Consider the following 22,900-nt stretch of genomic DNA (forward strand, 5'->3'; position numbering starts at 1 on the left):
AGCTTTCAGTGAAATCTCCGTTCTGCCTAACGAGGGATCACCCTTCAATGTTACCGTTTCATTGCCTAATGGAAATTTCATTGTTTGTGTTTTCCAATTAGTTGACATGGTTCCCAATTTTTCCAACCACTATATGCCAAGTATCACGTCGGAATTGCCTAAGGATAATGGTAAGAAATTTTCCACAATAGTTATTCCCTGCCGTTGTAAAACTACTGAACGACACTCTCCCCTTCCTTGCACTGCCTCCCCCGTCCCCAAGGAAACCCCAAAATCTTTAGTTGGAGTTAGATTGAGACCTAGAACTTCCACCGCATCGAGGGACACAAAATTGTGTGTAGCCCCAGGATCAATCATAACTACCACCGACTTAACATTGATCGACCCCTTAAGCTTCATTGTTTTCGGACTAGTAATTCCCATTACTAAATTCAAGGAGATTTCAGGACGCACTTCGTCACTATCGTGCTCTTTAGATTCTTGTGATTGTGGACTGTCCGGACTAAACTCACTATCTTCATCATCCTCTCCTTGTGAAAGCAGAACACTTAATTCCTTCCGACGATATTTATGACCAACAACCCATTTATCGTCACATCTGAAACATAACCCCTTCTCTCGTTTGTATTGCAATTCCTTCTCACTTAAACGCCTTATTTCTCCCATTGGTTTGGCTGGTGGTACCGAGCTGTGTGCCGTCGAGAAAATGGATTGAGAGTAGCTTGAAGGAGCTTTACTTGGTGAGGAATATGAACTGAAATTTCCCTTGGCCGATGACATTGAAGATCCCCCTAAACTGAAACTCCTGGTTGACCCCAATACCCCTTTAATGTCCCCCTTTCTCACGGTGCTCAGACGAATTTTATCCTCTACCATAATGGTCAATTCCATGGCCTGATCCACCGACATAGGGCCTTGCAGACGAACCTCCGCTCAGATATCTTCCCGTAAACCCATCATAAATTGGCCCAATGCTAAATCTTCCGGGATGTTTTCTAACGGTGCCAGGAGTTCAATGAATTTCATGCGATACTCTGCCACTGAACCCTCCTGAGCATGTGCTAACCATTGTTCCTGAAGTGTTCCGGTCGACTGAGAACGGAATTGGCGCCTGAAGAGAGCTTTCACCTGCTCCCATCGTTCTATAGGCCTCCTCCTATGCTCCCATTGGAACCACAACAATGCCTGTCCCTCTAATGCCACCACTGTGGCCTCAACCTTCTCCTCCTCGGTCAACCTATAAAAGTTAAAGTATCTTTATGCCCTTAATATCCACCCATCAGGGTTATTACCATCAAATAACGGAAGATCTAACTTCTTATATCTCCAGTTTGTTCCCCCTCCTTCCCATTGTGTTCCACGATCTGGTCCTCCACCAAAACTCTTACCTCCATTACTACCTTCCCCAAATAGTAAACCCTTTCCCGCACGCCCATACATCTGACTCGCCTCAACTCCTGTTTCCGACCTGCCCACCATAGATAAACCACTAGAGTTAGGATGTACCTCTGTGTGTTTCGCTGGAGCTATGGTATGAGACTTTAGTTCTGAAAGAGTCGCACGGACCTCTGCTTGAAACTTTAATTGATCATCCTTTATCATATTAATCATCTTTTCCTGATGTTCACGGGCTCGATTCACCCTCCCTTCCAAACGGTTGGTGGTTTCATCTAAGTGTAGTTCTTGTCGCTTGAAGGTCTCATCAAAACTGCGTATGAACCGATCCGACAATGACTGTTCCATAGCCGCCATGGCCCCTTTCACCGCCGCCGACACCTCTTCTGTAACCGTGCTACGGATAGAGGCATGAAGAGAACCCCATGATTTTTCACTCTTTTCTGTTCGTTGAGTTGCCGGAGGAGGCCCCATAGATCGTATGCTCTGATACCAAGTTTGCTATAGACCGGATGAATCTAAATCTGATTAATGCACACTAATCAATCGAACTAGTAATACTGAGAACAGATGCTTGTATTAAGTTAATAAGTAGCAGATACAACTCGATCTAGCATATGACAAACGACACTACTAGACCTAGTCTTCCAACGTTCGAGAGGTTGGAGCTCTCCCAAGTAAGTAATACTCAATATTAATGTCTGGATACCTAATTTCTCCCCCTTTGCTCGTTATAACTCCAGCTCCTGTAGCTCTTTTCCTAAATTACCCTTAGTCATATCTTCTTGGACAGTTTTGCCCTTCCTCCCTTTTCTAGCATAAGTCCTCAACACAGGGGTCTAGTGTTGGTTTATTGCACCAGATCTAAAACCTTAAGATATTAGAGGAAAACTCCAATAAAATCATCTATTTAACAATCTCTGAATGTTTTATGATATTAATTCCATCAGTAACATATATTTACTAGGATACGTGTCATATTTTGTACCCGATTTTGGTATATCTTACATTTTCCATTAGTTTTAAACATAGACAACAACAATGGTACATATACATCATGGACTTAGATTCTGAGCTTGTATTCAGTTATCTTCTTCATGCATGAGATAAGATTCATTTTACAAGTGATCATAATTGATTTCTACCTAGAAAAATAACATCTGAACTAACATCCCCTTCCATGAAAAAATGATGCGTTTTTATTAGTGATAAGAGTTAGTTTCTTTGAGCAATCAATTGTGACAAAAATATCCAAAACACATTATGCTTCGGTTGTTAGTGCCACTAATTCTAACAATACAACTCAGTTTCCAATTGCAGACCAGCTTTGCATAGTTTAAAAATGCAATTTTGTTATCTTAAATTACACGTGTTGAAGGAGAGAGAGAGAGAGAGAGATTATGTGTAGTGGAAGCAAATATCTGTAATTAGCTTGGTTGTAAAACAAACTTTCTAGTTTTCAGTCTCTCTATCATGTACATATATTATATTACAGTTCGTAGATTACCTTGTGAGTGAAGAAATATACGTAGAGAAACAGACAAGTTATGGAGTCAAAGACAAGACGACCACCTATCTCTCTCCAAACCGTTCTCGCTTCCACCTTCAACTAACTCTCTCTCTCTCTCTCTCTCTCTCTCTCGCTCCCTCCCTCCTCTCTCTCTCTCACTCTCTCTCTCTCTCTCTCTCCTTCTCTCTCTCTCTCTCCCCATTTTTAAGCAAACCCCACAGCCATCTTTGTCATCATGATTTTGGCTCCACTAGTCTCTACACACGTCTATAAAACTATTAGTGCATTATAACATGAAAACAGTTGGGAGACAGAGAGAGAGAGAGAGAGAGAGTTAAAAAGGAGTTTCAAGGATACAATTATCATCAAAAATGAGAAAGCCAGATCAATGTGGGAAGAATAACAGTAATGGGAGTGGTTTGAAGCTTAGAAAAGGACTGTGGTCACCGGAAGAGGATGATAAGTTGATAAAATATATGTTGAATAATGGACAAGGATGTTGGAGTGATGTTGCAAGAAATGCAGGTCTGCAGAGATGTGGGAAAAGCTGTCGTCTCAGGTGGATTAACTACTTGAGGCCTGATCTTAAGCGCGGCGCCTTTTCACCTCAAGAAGAAGATCTCATCATCCATTTCCATTCCATTCTTGGCAACAGGTGAATCTACTCATCACCCTATTGATTTCTAGCTCTCAGTCTGTGCGTGCATGGTTTTTCTAGTGTTGTGTGCGAACATATAATCCCTAATTAAATGGATAAAAATTAAGATGATCTGAATTATAGGGAGGTCCAAGCTCAATCTTATAATATTACATTATAACACTCCCGGTCATCATAAAATTGAACCTAAGTCTTCAGTAAACGAGATCTGATAGCATGTGAAATAATCAATCCGTCTAAAACTTTCAAGTATTAGATCGAAGATTCTAACCGAGTCTTGTGTTATTTTCTAACACAGACATAGTTGTAATTCACCTTTTTCAGATTTATAAAACAAAGAGAAGACAATTATTAACTATAAATATGTGAGTGAATATGACATACAATTATAATCTCGGCTCGGTTTGTGAACAACTCCACGTATGCATTCATAACATCTGAAACAAATCATTGTTTGGTGGTAATGTGGAAAAGTATCATTTATGCAATATTTGACAAAAATATATGAGTCTAATTATTAATAATAATTGCAACTTGAAAGTAAATTCATTTGGCAAAAGAACAAAGAATCAAGGATCGATTCGTTTTAGCAAATATCTAATATCTGATCATTTAGGCTTTTGAAGTCAAGCACGCATAATTATAATTCCAATTACCCATTTAACTAATTTTAATTAGATTGTATCTTTTATATCAAGTTGTAACTAAAGTCTAAAACATATACACGGTTCTACTATCCTCTCACACTTTAACACCTTTCTTACCATGCAAAACTCTCTGACATTACCACCTAATGAACTAAACAATTTAGCGGTGATTTCAGCCTAGGTTAGTTCTTAGTTCTGTCGGTGTTTGTTATACCTGTTATTATACGACGAAACGTGATGTTCGCATTCTGTAAAACTGCTGCACATAGCTCGGTAAATACAGAAGTTTATTATAATTCATCATAATATATCTTGTTGCAGATTGTACAATCTTTGAACCAACAATCTATATTTGTACGTGTTCTTCTCTATGAATTTGCATATATCCGTATCGTATCTGTGTCTGCATGTGTGGAATTGATAGATACATTAAAATTACTAGTTAGTTTATAAGGATTAAGGACAAGCCTTAGAGTTGAAGACACTCTAAGGTCCATGTCAGTTGTTTTAGAAATCAAGTTTCCCATGCAGATCATGCATCTAATTCCTGATTACTTGTAACTGACTGATGTTTACTGATTTGATTTTTCCATAATCTGTTAAAAAGATGGTCCCAGATTGCAGCACGCTTGCCTGGACGTACTGACAACGAAATCAAGAACTTCTGGAATTCGACAATTAAGAAGAGGCTTAAGAATTCATCTTCTACTTCTACACCAAACACAAGTGATTCATCTCTAGAGATGAAAGAAAGCAGTACCAAAGGTGGGATCTTCTCCGTGCAACTGCATAGTGGCAACACGATGAACATGGACTCAATGACTGATTTATCACCGGCATCTTTCTTCTTACAGTCCATGGGTTTGAGTAACATTGTTGATCCGAAAATGCCAGTGACTGATAATGGCATAAACCAGTGGGGTTCAAGTACTAAATCATTCTTAAATGTACCACAGAGCCTGCAGGGGATAAGTAGAAATGGCATTTTTGGTGGAAATGTAGGGATGGAAGGTGAGCTACATTTCCCCCCTTTGGAGATCAAAAACATAGTCGAAAATCTAGATTATGATGATAACAATAACAATGCGGTACATAGTAACAATTTGAATAACAATAGCAAAATTGAAACCATTGGAGGGGGTGGAAACTATTGGGAAGGAGATGAGTTAAGAGTGGGAGAGTGGGACTTTGAAGAATTGATGAGAGATGTTTCTTTCCTTCCTGCCCTTGACTTTCACCTAATAGATTAAGGGAGATGGTCAGAGTCAATCGGTTGTTAACAAATTTTGAAAAATTGATGAGAGATGTTTCTTTCCGCCCTGCCCTGCCCTTGACTTTCACCTAATAGATTAAGGGAAATGGTCAGAGGCAATCGGTTGATAACAGCTTATCATACTTACGAGGTGGCCCATTTATACACACATATCGCTCATTTTTTTAAAATTAGGTATATTGCAATAACCGATTGCCCCTGCCAGCCCATACGGCATATATTAATCCATTTGCTTCACCTATACTCCTTTTCCTTCCCCCCAATCTTTTCTTATTAAACAAACTTCACATTAAACTGACATGACACATTAACTTAGTCTAGCTTCAGAAGTAGAGAGACAATAACTTCAATCAAAAGTAAGATATTATTAATGTCAAAGATTCTGAAAAAAGATCCCTTTCAAAGGTAGGTATATAAGTGGCACTGCTCATGCATGCAATGCACGAAGCTCGTATAGTTGTATTGTATTAGTATCAATTTCTATTGATGTTGATGAGAATAATTAACACTTTCATTAGTAACATTCCCAGTTGATGCTGGTTGGCTGTAATTACTAATTATCCTTCATACTTGTAAAGCAATGTGGTTAGATTCAAATTTGTATAAGAGTAATGCTAGAGTCACAAAAAATTGTTACAAAATGACGTGTCATAGCTGATGTGGCAGTTTGGAATGATTTAATTGGTGCTTTTGATGTAAATATACGGGGTGCATTTTCATTTATCCAATAAAAGTTTGACACTTGACATTTTGTTATTTTTTTAAGAACCAATTTGATACCCCTGACATTTTCCTTTGTATAATACTAAGAATATATAGTATATTAATCTCTATAAGATTACACGCAGAATATTTGTTAAGCTCTGCCTAATATCAAAATATTTGCGATATTTCATTTAAGCGTCGGCTATTTTGTAATCCTGGTTCCGCCACTGATTACACGTAATGTCTTCTGAATGATGTATGACATAATAACAATGAATACGTTTTAATTTATGGTCACATATACATATACGGTCCAATCTACTATTAGGAAAATTATCAATTATCCATGTTACACAGACATTTGAAGAATATTTTCGGATCCGATTCGGGTTGCCGCCTTCATGAATCGTCAATCATCCCCCTTTGTAGCTAGAATTCTTTGAAGTTCACATTGTTTGTCCCTGCCCTGCAGTTTTAGGGCCGGGCCTAGTATTCATAATATGGCCCAAGAATCATGCTTTCTTGGTCAGTCTTTTCACTCTCACTTGTCCAGCCCGCTATGTATAATCGATGGACCTTGCAATGATCATGCAAGGTCCGGCCCATTTGTAGTACTCATTGATAATGTTAGATTTATAATAGATTTTTCTAAATTTATTTTAATATAAAATAATAATTTTATTACTTTTGCAGTTTTAGTTTAATAGATTTAAAATTGATTTGTGATTAATTAATAAATATTAATGATATTTTAGATGTTAATTAATGAAATAAATACGTTTTTAGCTAATTACGTCTATAATTTTAATATTTTTTAAGTGTAGTAAGAAAAATTATTTTTTATTTAATTGATTTATTAGATATAATATAAATAATTCTTCATGTTTAAACATTAAATTTTTAAGAATAAAGATTTTAATATGATATTTACGTATTATAATATGTTAAAGTTAATTTGGATCAAAATTTGGATCACGTTGTTGGAATTATTCAGAAATTCGGATTAGAATTTAGATTAACTAGTGATCCAAATTTAAATTTTGAATCAAAACCGTTAGAGATTGCCTTAGCAGCGTGCTATATTTATAAAAACTTTTCGTTGTATGTATGAAGATAATGTAGAAAGATCAGATGATCTCATGTATTTACACCTACAGTTAAACCTCGATTAAGTAATATCCGATAAAGTAATAACCTCGCTTAAGTAATAATTTTCATCGGTCCCAACTTGGGCCAATGTTGTAAAGTAATATTCTCGCTAAAAGCATAAGATAATAAAAAATTCGAAAGTCATTAAGGGCCCAAGTAATATGTAAAGTAATAATTCCATAATTATATATATATATATACTGTATAATGTATATGATTACAAAATTTAATTCTTATTAAAATATGAATCTATTGTAGCTTGTTTCTTCTTTCCACCAAAGCCAAAATTAATCTCGTCCTTGACTTTATGTAAAGCAAAAATAACTCCTGGTATGTTTTGCTCGTGTTGTAACAAGTAATTATTCAAAGTGGTGAGTGCTTGAAATGCTTCCTTTGATGACACGCTTGGGATGACATTGCTATCGTCGGGTTCAGGATCAGTCCCTTCATCAGTGCTCATTACCGACTCAATGATTTCTTCATCCGTAGGTGATTCCATAACCGCATCATTCTCGTTTGGATAGTTTGGATATAAGTAATCATAATAAAAGTAATTTTAGATCAAATACATTGCATGTGATTAATTCTAGTTTTTATACGTACATTATATATTATACTGTACCACGTAAACATAAAAATTCGGTAAAGTAATAAAATATTACTTTATCGATAAAGTAATAAAATATTATTATATCGATAAAGTAATAAATTCGGTAAAGTAATATTTTTTCCCGGTCCCAAGTGTATTACTTTAAAGAGGTTTAACTGTATATTAGTACGTTACGCTGCAATAACCAATTAGCCCTACAACCCTTAGTGATTAATTCATTTTCTTCACCTATATTTAGAAATGCATAAAACGCCCCCGTCTGGGTTTTGATTGGACCTTTAAAAGTCCGGGTCTTGACTGGACCGGACATTTCAGACATCGACTTTGACCGGGTTAAGCCGGGTCAGACTTGTCGAGAAATATTAGAGCCCATTTAGGCCCTCGAAAAGGACCTAATCTGATTTTTTTGGGCCCGATCGAATCGGGCCAAGTTTTTTCTAATTTAAATACGGATTGAGTTTTATTAGAGATTCTGAACATTATATATGTTAGTAACTAAATCACTGCAGAAAGGAACATGCTTGCATGTAATATTTTATGATAACACAACTTTCAAAATATTTAAGGTCGGCAAAAAAGGAACATGTTTATAGAATAATACATTTTACAGATATTAACCAAATATATATAGTGTACTTACTATATCTTTTTTCATGAACATACAATAAAGTATAAAAATCTATTATCAGTCATGAATATATAAATATATAAATATATATGTTTGTTCAAAGTATTGCTTATATTTATAATAACGTTTATACATAAATATATTATAATAATCATATTTGAATCGAGATTTTTTGGGCTTTTAACTGGGTCCGGCCAATGATCAGGTCGGGCTTTGCATAACAAAATTGTGCTTGTTGGGGTCCTAAGCCCGTGTAACGACCGGACCGGACTTGATCGGATTTTAACCAGTTTGGATCGGGACAGATTTTCGGGCCCAATTTTTTTTCATCTTTACCTATACTCCATCCCCTTTCCCCGTCCTTGAACAAACTTCACAAACGGGCATGGTTGTTACATTAGTCTAGATTTTTTTATAAAAAAATTTAATTCATTCATTAAAACACCAAAAAATAGACGAAAAGGAAATTTCCGAACTGACAATACAATTTTACTGGGAAACAAATAAGCGAACTAAACAAACAGAGTAGTTCTAAGTACCCCAAATTCATTTTCCAATTTTTTACCAAATGACATGGCATACACGTGGCACATTTTGATTTGGAGCGCATATATATGCACTCGTCACCCATATCATTAATAGAAACTTAATAATTTCACACTTGACATATCAACATTTGGGGAAGATTTTGGAGAAAATATTCGGAGTTTCTAACATTTTCCAAACAAATAATTGCTTAACATATGAAATAAAAAATTTTGAATGAGAAAGAATTCAAGTAGCTTCCACCTCAATCCAACCTCCCCCATCCTTATAACTAACAGCGTCACAATTTACCTTCACATAATTGATAACGCCATATGTAGTCTACTATCATATTTTTTTTGGTACATTAACTAAAATTGGGAGAATAAATGTCCCTAAAATATGAACACTCTTTTATTGTGAAAAATAAACTCTTACAATATTAATATCCGTCCCAGTTTAAATGAAAGAATTCGACATCTCCAAGAAAACTATATAAATCATTCCCTTCAAAACAAAACTAGCCTAAAAGCCCCCTAATAAAATGAACCGATCTTACTTTCTTATGGGTCATTTGACAAATCTAAATAAAAAATATCTGAACGATTCAAATTTCTGAATAATCTGAATTATTGAGCTATTTGAATTCAGAATGAGTAAGACTGTTTATTAAACAAATTTCATAAAAATCTAAATGATCTCAATTGAATAAAATTCCTTTTATTTTTTTATCCAAATGACATTAAAATTTATTTATTCAATTGCATATTTAAAAATAACAATATAACTAACATAATCAAAATCAATCAAAAAAATAATCTTTAACTTAATAAGAAATAAAACAAGGTTAAAATGTTCACCTGACATAAAACTGACTCCGAAATTATAATATTAGAAAGACTACAATTTTTCAAAAATATTAAATTTGTTATAAGTTACTATCATTATTTTATTATATGATATATATATATGTGTGTGTGTATATATTAATATCATATGAACTACATCTCAAGCTGTCCGCTTCATTCATGTTAGGTATGAATACAACACAGAGGGGGGTGAATGTGTTTTGGCTTAAATATTTGATTTTGATCGACTTTGGCTTTAGCAGTTGATTATTGTCAATGATTTAGTAGAGTAGATGTTAAACATAAATAATTGTGCAGATATATAAAACAAAAGATTTTCAAAACTCACTTAATTTTATATTAAAAATCAAGCAGTGTTTTGCTACAAAATTTCTAAGTTCTTGTTTTAGAACTTAGCTTCTTTCTTGAGAGAGAACACACAATTTTCTATCTAGATTGTCCTACTTAACTAGAGGACCAGTGTTAACTTTATAACTCAGTTAACTGCTGGTTTACACAGTGGATAATAAACATGCTATTAGCTTTTCTAAACTGTCACTTGTCATTTCTATTTATAGAAAAGCAAATCTTCCCTTTCTGACTTAGCATATCTTTATCATCCCGTGATTACTTTAATCTCCTCTGTCAGTTAATCTTTTCCATTGATCTTGCACATCTCTCAAGCTGTTTTTTGTAGACTTGTCAATCCAGCTATGTGAATTGTTTGTTGATTTGCAACCTTGGATATTGAACCGTTCTGGCAATTCTGTACTTAGAGAAATTTCTTCACTTCGAGATCTCCAATAAAGCTGTAGAGAACTCGACATCTCGATAGGCATGTTGGCTTGTCGATATCTCTGAAACTTCATTGTTGACTTGACTTATCGACAACTCTGAGTTCTCTAGTAAATTTTGGTTTATCGATAACTCAGAGTTCTCTAATAGATTTTGGCTTATCGATAACTCAGAGTTCTCTAATGAATGTATACTTGTCGATATCTCTGAGTTCTCGAATGGGTATCTGACTTATCAATATCTCCAATAGCATTTCCTGAGTTCTCGATAGACAATTCCTGAGTTCTCGATAGGTCTTTCTGAGTTCTCGAATGACTTCTCTATAACACTAATTATGTGACTTGTAGAGATCTTGACTTAGAATGTTTTACACCAAACAGATTTATTCAACTCCAAGCTTCTTCATAATTCTTCTGAGGCATGATCTTCTTGATCTTCTTCCAGATAGAATTCTTAGGCTTGACACTGTTTAGAGAAAAATGCTCCAGTCTGCTCCATTACATTTTACAGACATTAAGTGTTACAAGTATGAATTACAGATTAAGGTTACAATATAACTAATCTTAGGGTTGTCAGTATGACTTAGTCTTGTTATGATATAGGCACGTCTTGCACAACAATCTCCCCTAATTTGTGAGAAGATTGCTTATCACAAATTCATGCCTGTTAACAAGACTAACCCCAAGTTAAAGAGTGAAAATAAAATGATACAGAAGTTGATACAACACTTGTGCATTGAACATTTGACAGACATTTCTCAGCTAATCTGGCTTAGGATAACTATCTAACATCCCTATCCTGTATCTTGACAAAGAGCCAACTTTTACATTCAGAAATTTTCCATCCTTTGAGATTCTGCTCTTGCCTGTTGCCTTCAACTCTTCTGATCTTCTGATATACTCAGATCATAGATGTTGATGATATTATTAGCTCCAGTAATCTTTGACATCATCTATTATATATTACAATCTCCCCCAACTTGTTCATTATGAAATTATGCACAAGTTCTGATTGATGATGTCAAAACTTTATCCAAATGCAGAAACCAAAACCAATCTTCCCATCAGGTCTTCTTTTGTTGAGTTGCATTTAGATTTATTCAACATCCATTAGCTGTTTTGGCATTTAGATATATTCTCCCCCTTTTTGACATTATCTCCAGGAAGAAAGATCCAGTTAAATGCACATTGTTCAAGCTGCTGTCATTGTCCATTTGGAGCACTGTCTGTAGCTTTAAGCTTCATTGAGATTCATGGTGATAAGTTTTTTTTTTTTAAAAAAATAGAAGTTGCACTTAGATCTGCAGAAAAAGTCTATTAGTGAAAAAAGTCCTAAGCTCTCTGTTCTTTTGAATAAGTAGTCTCAGAAAATCTCACTGCACTACTCTCATGACTTTTGAAAGTCAGAGTTCCCTCACCAGGATTACTAAATCCATACATTCATCTACCTCTCCTTTTGCCAGGAAGGATCCTGCCTCTCTTATTCTGTGTTTTTCACTCAGTCTTTTCTTTTATCCTCACATGAAAGGCTCAAATGTTGTTTGACCTACAGAAATAAGAGGTGGCTGAAAAGAGGTAATCTGTGATCATATGATTAGAGGAAGACCATATAGGGCTAATCATACTCATTTCACCAGAAAAATGAGTGCATTAACATATATGACTGGGGTCATGGATTGCTCTGTGGTTGTGACAGTGTGTTGTCCTCCACTTGTAATGGAAACCTCCATTGGAATTGGAGAGGATTTGACTGGGTTACTGTCATGTACACCAGCCTCAAACCTTTGTGCACCTTGCAGAGCACTGTCACATAAATGTGATAAGATTGCCCTTCTTATGACATTGTCATAGGCAATTGTTCTTCTAGCTTTGGCTGCTAAGACAACTTCTGCTAGAGTTATGAGGGGAGTTGTTCCTTTTTGAGGAACCTCCAATTGAATTGGAGAAGATTTAGATAGCTCCCCCTCAGGAGTACTACCCTCAAAACTTTCAGTCTGTGAAGACTGTTTGTGCACATGAAGGTGCAAGAGAAACATTCATGAAATATTCAGTAAACTGATAAACTTTCATGTTTGGTGGATTCTTTTCTCAAACAACTGAATCAATCTGAAGGTCATCAAGAAATTGATGTCCTTTTATAAAACAGGTGGCTTTTGAGAGTCACCTGAGTGGGATTGTGTTTGAGTTTGTGTTGTTGTGCTTAGGTAAACCACAGTTTGGTTTTGAGGTGTTTTAGCTGCAGTTTTAGCACTAATACCTGTGAATTGATTATTTGAATTCCCTGTCGATGTCTTGTATTAGACCTGAAATGCATTGAGCAACTGTATCTCTTTGGAGTTTCATTAGACAAACACATTGTAAGATATTTCAGTTGCAAGCATTATTGCAGAAAAGACAAAATTTAATACAGATATAAGCACATAGTAATTATTACACAAACAAAAGATTTCAAGACAAGAATCATAACTTTCAGACAAGAATCAAAACTTTCATTAAAAAAACATAGTACATTAAGACATAGATTTAACAAGTAAATCCTAATCCTAACTACTTTAATTTAGACTCCTTCTTCTCGGCCTCCAACCTCCTTGCCCTGCGCTGGTAAGCTCTGGACATGGAGTGTGCAAGAGAGATGATCCTCTCCTGCAACTCCAAAGCAGCAAGGCGTTGCTGCTCAGCCACCCTGTCTCGTCTCTCCTGCTCGATAGAGGCTTCCATCTCAAAGAAAAGAATGTCGATTTGATCATCCCACGAGAGTTCGTAAAAGACCTCAAGTGGAATATCAAAGGGGCTGTAAACAACCCCCTTGAGACGGACACGAAGTCCGAAAGGATCAAAATACACCAGATCATCATCCAAATGATGGACCGGTTGATAAGCTCCATTAACAAGTCTGTAGAAGACTGGGGCATCCATTTTAATGAGAGAAAGAAAGATGAACAGGAGGTGAGTTTGAAATTTGATGTTTGTTGAGAGTAGGAGAGTGATGAAGTGATAAAGAGTGAAGCGTTTTAATTTATAGAGGGAGTAAAGATAGAAACCAAGAGACTCTTGAGTTGCCCGGATAATAGGAGTAATAATCACATAAGCCTACTAGACAGCTAGAAATGACTAGTGACTATTCCACATGCAAGTACTCAAGAATATTAGTTTATTTTAAAGAGTAACTATTCCCCATGCAAATAAGGACGAACTCCCTACACAAAAAGTAACTCTCCCTATCAGCAAGCAATCAGATAAATTTATCACTATCAACATACTCAAAACAACACAAATAATGTACTAGTCTACTAACATTGGACTAACATATTTCCACGTAAGCAAGAAATCATATAAGCATGTAAATGTGTCAATAAGTCAGAGAAATTTAGAGACAAAGTATGTCAAAAGTATTTTTATGAACATAATTTATGAATTAAATCTGTTCAGTTTTTCATACTTTTTGCTTCTTTTGATCTGTTATTTATTAAGTTCACATACTGAAGATATGACGTAATAAATATTCAGTTTACTTAGAATTTTGTGAAATTCCAAGTTAAGATTAATGGAGAAGTCTGGATATTTATAGAAAAAGTAAAATACTTAGTAATTTTGAATATATATAAAAAAAAAGTTACATTCGAGAAGTCAAATGACTTATCGAGAACTCTGATAAATGCCCAGTTTGTCCAAAAAGGACTGAAATAATTCTAATTTATTTGAATTGAATCAAATTAAAATCAGAATAAATTTTCCAAAAGTATTTGTCTAAAATAATTTATTGAATTAAATTATTTTAGATCTGAGTTATTGATAAGTCTAAAAATATCCTTGTCGAGAACTCTGTGAATTAACACTATTAGAGAACTCTACATGGTCTTATCGATAAGTCATAATAGAGCTTATCGAGAAGACATTAGAGAAGTCTGTAAATAGACTTGTCGAGGACTCACTCGAGAACTCTAAAATGACTTGTCGATAAGTCATTTTGACTTATCGAGAACTCAGTTCTCTATAACTTTGAGTACTGTTATTCTGCCTTGTGTTAATTTTACACATTTAACATGTAAATTATCAACTAAGCAGTTTACTTAGAATTTGAAATATTCTAAGTTAATTTTTGAATTATTTTTTAAGAAAAATAAATATACAGAGATTCTAAAATATTTATAATTCATATTTCATTTAATTTCCAATTAAATCAAACTAGGTTGATTTATTAGAAATTAATCTGCTGCAACACATTAGCTGAGTTCTTTGCCTTAGGATGAAGAATTGAGCATTCCAATTTCACTCACAAGTCTAGTGAAGGTTGCTTCATCCAAAGATTTAGTAAAAATGTCAGATAATTGTTTTTCTGTTGGAACAAAAATGAGCTCAATGGTACCATTTGTAGCATGTTCCCTGATAAAATGGTACATAACATCAATGTGCTTTGTTCTAGAATGATTAACTGGATTAGCTACTATAGATATGGCACTAGTATTGTCACACATAATAGGAATTTTGTGTAACACTAGATCATAGTCCATTAGCTGATTTCTAATCCAAAGCACCTGGGCACAACAACTTCCAGCAGCTATATATTCAGCTTCAGCTGTGGAAGTTGACACAGATTGTTGTTTCTTACTATACCAGGATACAAGTCTTTGACCAAGAAATTGACAGCTTCCACTAGTACTTTTCCTATCAACCCTGCATCCAGCAAAATCTGCATCTGTGTATCCAACAGCTTCAAAACCAGTTCCCTTAGGATACCATAATCCCAAGTTTGGAGTTCCCTTTAAGTATCTGAAAATCCTTTTTACAGCCATCAAATGTGATTCCTTTGGATTGGCTTGAAATCTGGCACATAGACAAGTAGCAAACATGATGTCTGGTCTACTAGCAGTCAAATAAAGCAATGATCCAATCATCCCTCTGTAGCTTGAAATATCCACACTCTTGTCTTTCTTGTCTTCATCCAACTTGGTTGCAGTAGACATAGGTGTAGATGCAGGTGAGCTATCCACCATACGAAATTTCTTTAATAAGTCATTCACATATTTGGTTTGGCTGATAAAAATACCATCACTTCTTTGACTAACTTGAAGGCCAAGGAAGTAACTCAATTCTCTCATCATGCTCTGAAAGGCATATGTCATAGCCTACTCGTTTATTCGAGTATTTAACTCAACTCAAATAAGAATGTAATAAGTAAATAGTGGATCAAGCATCAGAGAGATCTCACAAAGTAACATCTGTCAAAGAATAAAGAAACATTGTTCATCTGCAGTCTTGAAGATTCACTGGAAGAAGTTCAAGAAGTTGATCATGCCTCAGTGATATAAATCAAGATCGTGGAATTAATCAAGTGACAGAGATCTCGTCAAGGTATCATTTATTACAAGGATTCAATCAGAACAACAAAGTCAAGACATGAAGAAACGTCACGAAAGTTAGTCACTCATGAACCAGACAGTACATCGAGTGTCAGCATTGAAGTGACGGAATTGATTCATAAGTCTCGAAGATTGTCTGAAGAATGGATGCTGCTCAGGGTTAGTATTAATTCTCTATTAATTAATTAAGTCATATAATTTAATTAAGAAAATAAATTAACTCTGCAAGGATTAATTTATTGATTAATTGAATTAAATTGATTAATTAATTTAGAATTAATAATGAGGATTTTCAGAATATTAATTGATTAAAATCTGTGATAATTCTAAAAAGACAACTGATTGTACTAGTATGACAATCGGTATGACAATTGATAGTCATACCGAATGTCTTACTAATTCAGTTAATTGTTTTGATAGAATTTTTACTTAGATTAAATTCAATTATGTATTCAGAAAAACAATTTCATTTGAACTAATATGACAATCGGTATGACAATCAATAGTCATACCGAAAGTCTTGCTAGTTCATTTTAATTGTCTTCCTAGCTCTATTAGATTGTCTCACCGAAAGTCATTCAAGCTCAAATGGATTGTCACACCAGTTCTCAACAACTTCGGCTGTGATTGTTTAAAAGAAGCAGAAGACACTATCTCATATTAACAATTGAAAAAATACAGAGCAGCAAGACACAGAACAAGAAAAAGCAGAGAACAAAAGAAAAATATTTCATCTTCCATCTGCTTATTCAAGATCAAATATTCTAGCTTGTTAATGTTAAATCCAAACCACTAGAATTACTTATCTTGTTCTTGTATATCAATCTAGCGGATTAAAATCCCTAGAACTTAATCTCAAATCGCTTTTAGCATTTGATCTTTTAATTACAAAAATAGAAAAAGTTCATGTCGAATTTATTCTAAATTTGTAATAATTGATTTGAGATTAAACCCTTGTAATCGATACCGTAGTTGTAACACCTTTCAAGTTTAATAAAAGTTTTATTTAACTTGAAGTTTGTTTCACAATTTTATTCCGCATTTTATTCGAAGAAACGGTATTGTTTGCATTCAACCCCCCCTTCTACAAACAAATTGGGACCTAACAATTGGTATCAGAGCCTTCTGATTAACGTACAAATCTAGATCCTAGACTTTTGTGTTTCTTTCACTTCTTGAATTTTTATTCACTCAAAAATTCATAATGACTACACAAAAAGTTGGAACCGTTAAAATTCCACTTTTCGATAAAGAAAATTATGTGATGTGGAAGAAGAAGATGCTACTGTTTTTACAGGTTGCTAATCCCAAATATTTGCAAGTGTTGAAGAAGGGTCCAAAAATACCTATGGTTATTGAACCAGAGGTAATAGAGAATGATGTGGTGATCACCAAAGCGAGAACTTATGTGAAGGATCCTGAGGACTTCTCTCCTGCTGAAATAGAAGAATCTTCCCTGGATGCTAGCCTTCAATTAATCTTAGTAGATTCCCTTAATCCCCTAATGAATAGACATGTGATGAATTGTAAAGATTCCAAACATATCTGGGAAACTATTGAGATTATTAATGAAGGCACAGAGGAAGTTAGGGAGAACAAACTAGAAATCCTAACCTCTGAGTATGAATACTTTAAATCCAATCCAGGAGAAGGAATCACTGAAGTGTTTGAGAGGTACAATGCATTGATCAATAACCTGAATATTAATGGTAAATACTATTCCATCAGGGAGGTCAACAAAAAGTTCCTTTTGACACTGCCAACTCATCTCGAACATAGAATCACTGCCATAAGAGAAGCAAGAGATCTGAGTGAGATTTCTTTGGAAAGGCTCTATGGTGTGTTAAAGACTTATGAGTTGGAGCAGATTCAGCAGAAGGAGGTTTACGGGAAAGGAAGGGTGGTCAGCACGTCTACTGCTCTGGTAGCTGATGAACAACAACAACAACAACCACTATATCAACAACAATCTCAACAGTCAGACAGAATGGTACAGTCTTCCAAGGTTGAAGACAATGTTATAGTAGCAGAATTTGATTCTCCTACTACCAATCAATCAGGAGATGATTATTATTCCTTGGAAGAACTGGAGCAATTGGAGGATGAGTCAATGGCCCTGATTGTCAAGAGATTCTCAAATGTCAGATTCAAAAGGAATCCCAAGTTCAAGTACAAGTCCAACTACAACAGATTCCAGAAAGGTGGATCTTCATCCTCTAACACCAGCAGTGGTGGGTATAAAACAGGGATGGTTGATCGAAGCACCATCCGATGCTTCAACTGTAATGAGTTGGGACACTTTGCCACAGAATGCAGAAAGCCAAAACAGGCAAGGAAGAACTCTTATGATTCTAATCAGAAGAGTAAATCTGAAAGGGCGTACCTGGCAAAGGGAAGAAGTTGGGATGATACTGACAGTGAAGATGAAGAAGTTGGGAATCTTGCTCTCATGGCTAGTGATGCAAGCACCTCATCGTCAAGAAAAGAGGTAAAACTTTCTGATGCTGAAATGGTTTATCATCTAAGAGGTAACTTAGATTGTGCTCGTCGTGATAATGAATTGTTAAATCAACAAATCAAAGACCTTGAGAAAGAGGTCAATGAATTAAGACTTGTGCACATTAATCAAGATAAACTTAAAGACCAAGTATCTTTTCTAGAGAATAGAGTTGACTGTTATAGACAACTCGAAACTATTCTCAAAGACAAGATCACTGGTCTTGAGGCTAAGGTTAAAGCTTACTTTAATTCTTGTTCGAAGTCCAAAGAGTTTTACAATAAGCAAGCTGTTAATCAAACACATGGAATAGGTTATGATTACAATGCTGCTATTGGAAAATTAGGCATAAACTCCCCTCCTCATGTATGTGCTAAAGGCAGGGAAGTACCACATGTGCTTAAGGGTGTTGATGAACCCCTCTATAAGGAATCAATTGCTGAACCATTTGATGAGACCTCTTTTATTATTCAAGAAGAAATTCGTGCTGAAGATAATGCTAATGGGAAAACTGTCTCCAAGTCAAGTGTGTCAAAAGTTCCAGTCAAGGTTGTGAAAGCAACTGAGACTAACTCAGACACACATGAGTTGGATAGCACAAATGCCATATCTACCATGCATAAGTTGCCTATTGTTAATCCTTCTCATAAAGCATGTGGTGTTCCTGATTGTATGTCTTGTGCTTTTAATCTGTTGTTTGCTTATTTTAATGGTAAGCATGCTTCTAATGATAAGACTACTCCTCGTCAGCATGTGAATAATAGAAAGCATGATAGGTCTAAGACTGCTAGTCCTCCTAAAGTTAGAAAGGAGACATTTGTGCCTAAGCCTAAACATAAATCTGATAAGGCTGTTTTAAAGGTCAAATGTTCAGTCATTGAGAATGTTGAGAATAGTGAAATTAAGAATGTTGTTTTGCCTGATAAAGGCCAATTTTACAAGTATGCCGGACCCAGCCAAGCTTGGGTTCCGAAGAAGTTCTAATCCATTTGTATTGCAGGGCATTAAACAGGTACAACCGGTAGTGTGGATTCTTGACAGTGGATCGTCAAGACATATGACCGGAGATAGAGCCCTGCTATCAAATGTGGTTGAGAAAGCTGGCCCAGTGGTTACCTTTGGAGATAACAGCAAAGGTTTAACGGAGGGATATGGCTGTTTGCAAGCTGGAAATGTTATCATTGAAAGTGTATATCTTGTGCAAGGACTTGAACACAATCTGCTTAGCATTAGTCAGTTCTGTGACAACGGCTACAATGTTTTATTCGACAAGCTGAAGTGTCAGATTCTGCACAAGAAAAGTGAAAAACCCTCTTTAATGGGAATACGGAAAGGAAATCTGTTCGTAGCTGACATGAACTCTGGAAGCAATCTTGAAGTCAATTGTTTCTATGCAAAAGCATCGTCAAATGAGAGTTGGCTATGGCACAAGAGACTTTCCCATCTCAATTTCAAGACAATGAATTCTCTTGTCAAAAGAGAACTGGTAAGAGGTCTGCCTCAGCTGGAATTCTCTCCAGAAGGACTATGTGAGGCTTGCCAGAAAGGAAAGTCAAAGAAAGCAAGTCACAAAGGCACTGACACATCTTCCATAACTGGTGTTCTGCAATTATTGCACATGGATTTATTTGGACCAGTTAATATCCTTTCTATGTCAAAGAAGTGTTACTGTCTTGTGATAGTTGATGACTATTCCAAGTATACGTGGGTTTTATTTCTTCACTCTAAGGATGAAACACCACAAGTTGTGATTGATCATATCAAGATGATTGAGTTAGATTCTAACGTCCCTGTTAGAGCAATAAGGTCAGATAATGGAACAGAATTCAAGAATGCACTTCTAAATGGATTCTGTACAGACAAAGGGATTACCAGACAATTTTCAGCTCCTAGAACCCCTCAGCAAAATGGAGTGGTAGAAAGGAAGAATCGTACATTGATTGAAGCTGCAAGAACGATGTTAAATGAATCAGGTCTTCCAATGTACTTTTGGGCTGAAGCTGTCAATACTGCATGTTATACTCAGAATCGAACTCTAATCAACAAAGACTTCATGAAAACTCCTTATGAGATTTTGAATGAACAGAAACCTTCTATCAAATACTTTCATGTATTTGGTGCCAGATGCTTCGTGCTCAAGGATGGAGATGATCGTCGTGGTAAGTTCGAGGCAAAGGCATATGAGGGTATTTTTGTTGGATATGGAAGGAGATCATATAGAGTGTATATCATTGATCAACACAAAGTAACTGAAAGTGTCAATGTTACTTTTGATGACACTAAACTCCCTAGTATCCAAACTGAAGATCCTTCTGAGAAACTGAAGTTTGATGATATGTCAGATTCAGAGTCAGAACATGGTCAAGAACCTGAGGTTGTTGCTGTTGAAGAACCTGTTAATCCTGATATTACTCAAGGTAATAGTGATGGAAACTCTGGAAACAATGGAGATACCACTGCTACTGACGGAGAATCTTCAAGTCAACATGGCAACAACTCAGGGGGAGATGCTGAAGGATCATCTAGTAGGACACAACATCACAATGAATTTCAAGGCGAATCATCAAGATCAAATCTTCCAAGACAGACAGTCTGGAATAAAGCTCACCCTTTTGAGTTGATTATTGGTGATCCAGATGTTGGAGTCAGAACTAGACGTGCTACTCAAAATGAGTGTCTGTTCTCAGGATTTCTTTCTGAGATAGAACCTAAGAAAATTGAAGAAGCACTAACTGATCCAGATTGGGTGATTGCTATGCAAGATGAACTCAATCAGTTTGAAAGTCAACAAGTCTGGAAACTGGTACCTAGGCCTGTACACAAGAAAGCTGTTGGTACAAGGTGGGTATTCAGGAATAAACTAGATGAAGATGGTGTGGTTACAAGAAACAAGGCAAGACTGGTAGCTAAAGGGTATTCTCAAGCTGAAGGTATTGATTATGATGAAACCTATGCTCCAGTGGCTAGACTTGAGGCCATCAGGATATTTCTGGCATTCGCAGCATTTTCAAACTTTAAAGTTTATCAAATGGATGTCAAGAGCGCCTTTCTGAATGGAAAGTTGGATGAAGAGGTATATGTAGAGCAACCTCCTGGTTTTGAAGATCCAGATCATATGGATTTTGTCTTCTTTCTTTTCAAGGCTATCTATGGGCTAAAACAGTCACCAAGAAAATGGTATGACACTCTCTCTGAATTTCTTATTGAAAATAGCTTTATTAGAGGTGTCATAGACAAAACTCTCTTTTCTAAGAAACATAAGAATGATACTATATTAGTCCAAGTCTATGTGGATGATATAATATTTGGGTCTACTAATGATAATCTCTGTAAGAGATTTGCTAAGTTAATGCACAGCAAGTTTGAAATGAGCATGATGGGAGAGCTGAAGTTCTTTCTTGGATTACAAGTAAATCAAAGGTTAGATGGAACATTTATTTGTCAATCCAAGTATCTCAAGGAACTCCTCAAAAAGTACAATCTAGAGGATTCTGCATCAGCAAGAACTCCATCAACTACAGCTGTCAAGCTTGGACCATGTGAAAACTCCATTAAGGTAGATGTCACAAGCTACAGAGGTATGATTGGCTCGTTACTCTATCTTACTGCAAGTAGACCAGATATTATGTATGCTACATGTTTATGTGCAAGGTTCCAAGCGGATCCTAGAGATATTCATCTCGTTGCTGTTAAACGAATCTTAAGATATCTTAAGGGAACACCAAATCTAGGTATTTGGTACCCTAAAGAATCTGGTTTTAACCTTGTTGGATATACAGATTCAGATTACGCAGGAAGTGTTGTTGATAGGAAAAGCACCTCAGGAAGTTGTCAATTCCTAGGAAGCAGGCTAGTCTCATGGTACAGTAAGAAACAGCAAACAGTTTCCAACTCAACGGCCGAGGCTGAATATATTGCTGCTGGAAGCTGCTGTGCTCAGATCTTGTGGATTAGGAATCAACTACGAGACTATGGCTCTGTATTGAACAAGATTCCTATTTTATGTGATAATACAAGTGCAATAGCCATCACCAACAACCCTGTGCAGCACTCGAGGACAAAGCACATTGACATCAGGTATCATTTTATTAGAGAGCACGTCATGAATGGTACTGTTGAACTATTTTTTGTTCCAACAGAAGAACAAATAGCAGATATTTTCACTAAACCACTTGACGAATCCACATTTACCAGATTAGTTGGTAAATTGGGCATGTTAAATAGTTTTAGTGATTAATTTAATTAATATCTGGAATCTGTTCTTGAATGAATTTACAAATAAATTTTTCATAAATGAAAAA

General features: G+C 35.7%; 1 protein-coding gene across 1 annotated transcript; it reads left to right on the forward strand.

Moving 5' to 3' along the window:
- Positions 1-3,222: 3,222 nt before the first annotated feature.
- LOC141720674 (transcription factor MYB83-like) lies at positions 3,223-6,217 on the forward strand. The gene is made up of 2 exons (XM_074523223.1): positions 3,223-3,560; positions 4,818-6,217. The coding sequence occupies exons 1-2, from the start codon at positions 3,277-3,279 to the stop codon at positions 5,458-5,460; spliced, it is 927 nt and encodes a 308-aa protein (XP_074379324.1). The 5' UTR covers positions 3,223-3,276; the 3' UTR covers positions 5,461-6,217.
- The last annotated feature ends 16,683 nt before the right edge of the window (positions 6,218-22,900 follow it).

The sequence above is a fragment of the Apium graveolens genome, chromosome 1, assembly GCF_009905375.1.
Source record: "Apium graveolens cultivar Ventura chromosome 1, ASM990537v1, whole genome shotgun sequence".
Taxonomy (NCBI): domain Eukaryota; kingdom Viridiplantae; phylum Streptophyta; class Magnoliopsida; order Apiales; family Apiaceae; genus Apium; species Apium graveolens.

Coding starts and splice junctions, on each gene's coding strand:
- LOC141720674 (XM_074523223.1), top strand. CDS start 3,277: ATGAGAAAGCCAGATCAATGTGGGAAGAATAACAGTAATGGGAGTGGT. Junction 3,561..4,817: donor CATTCCATTCTTGGCAACAG/GTGAATCTACTC, acceptor TCTGTTAAAAAG/ATGGTCCCAGATTGCAGCAC.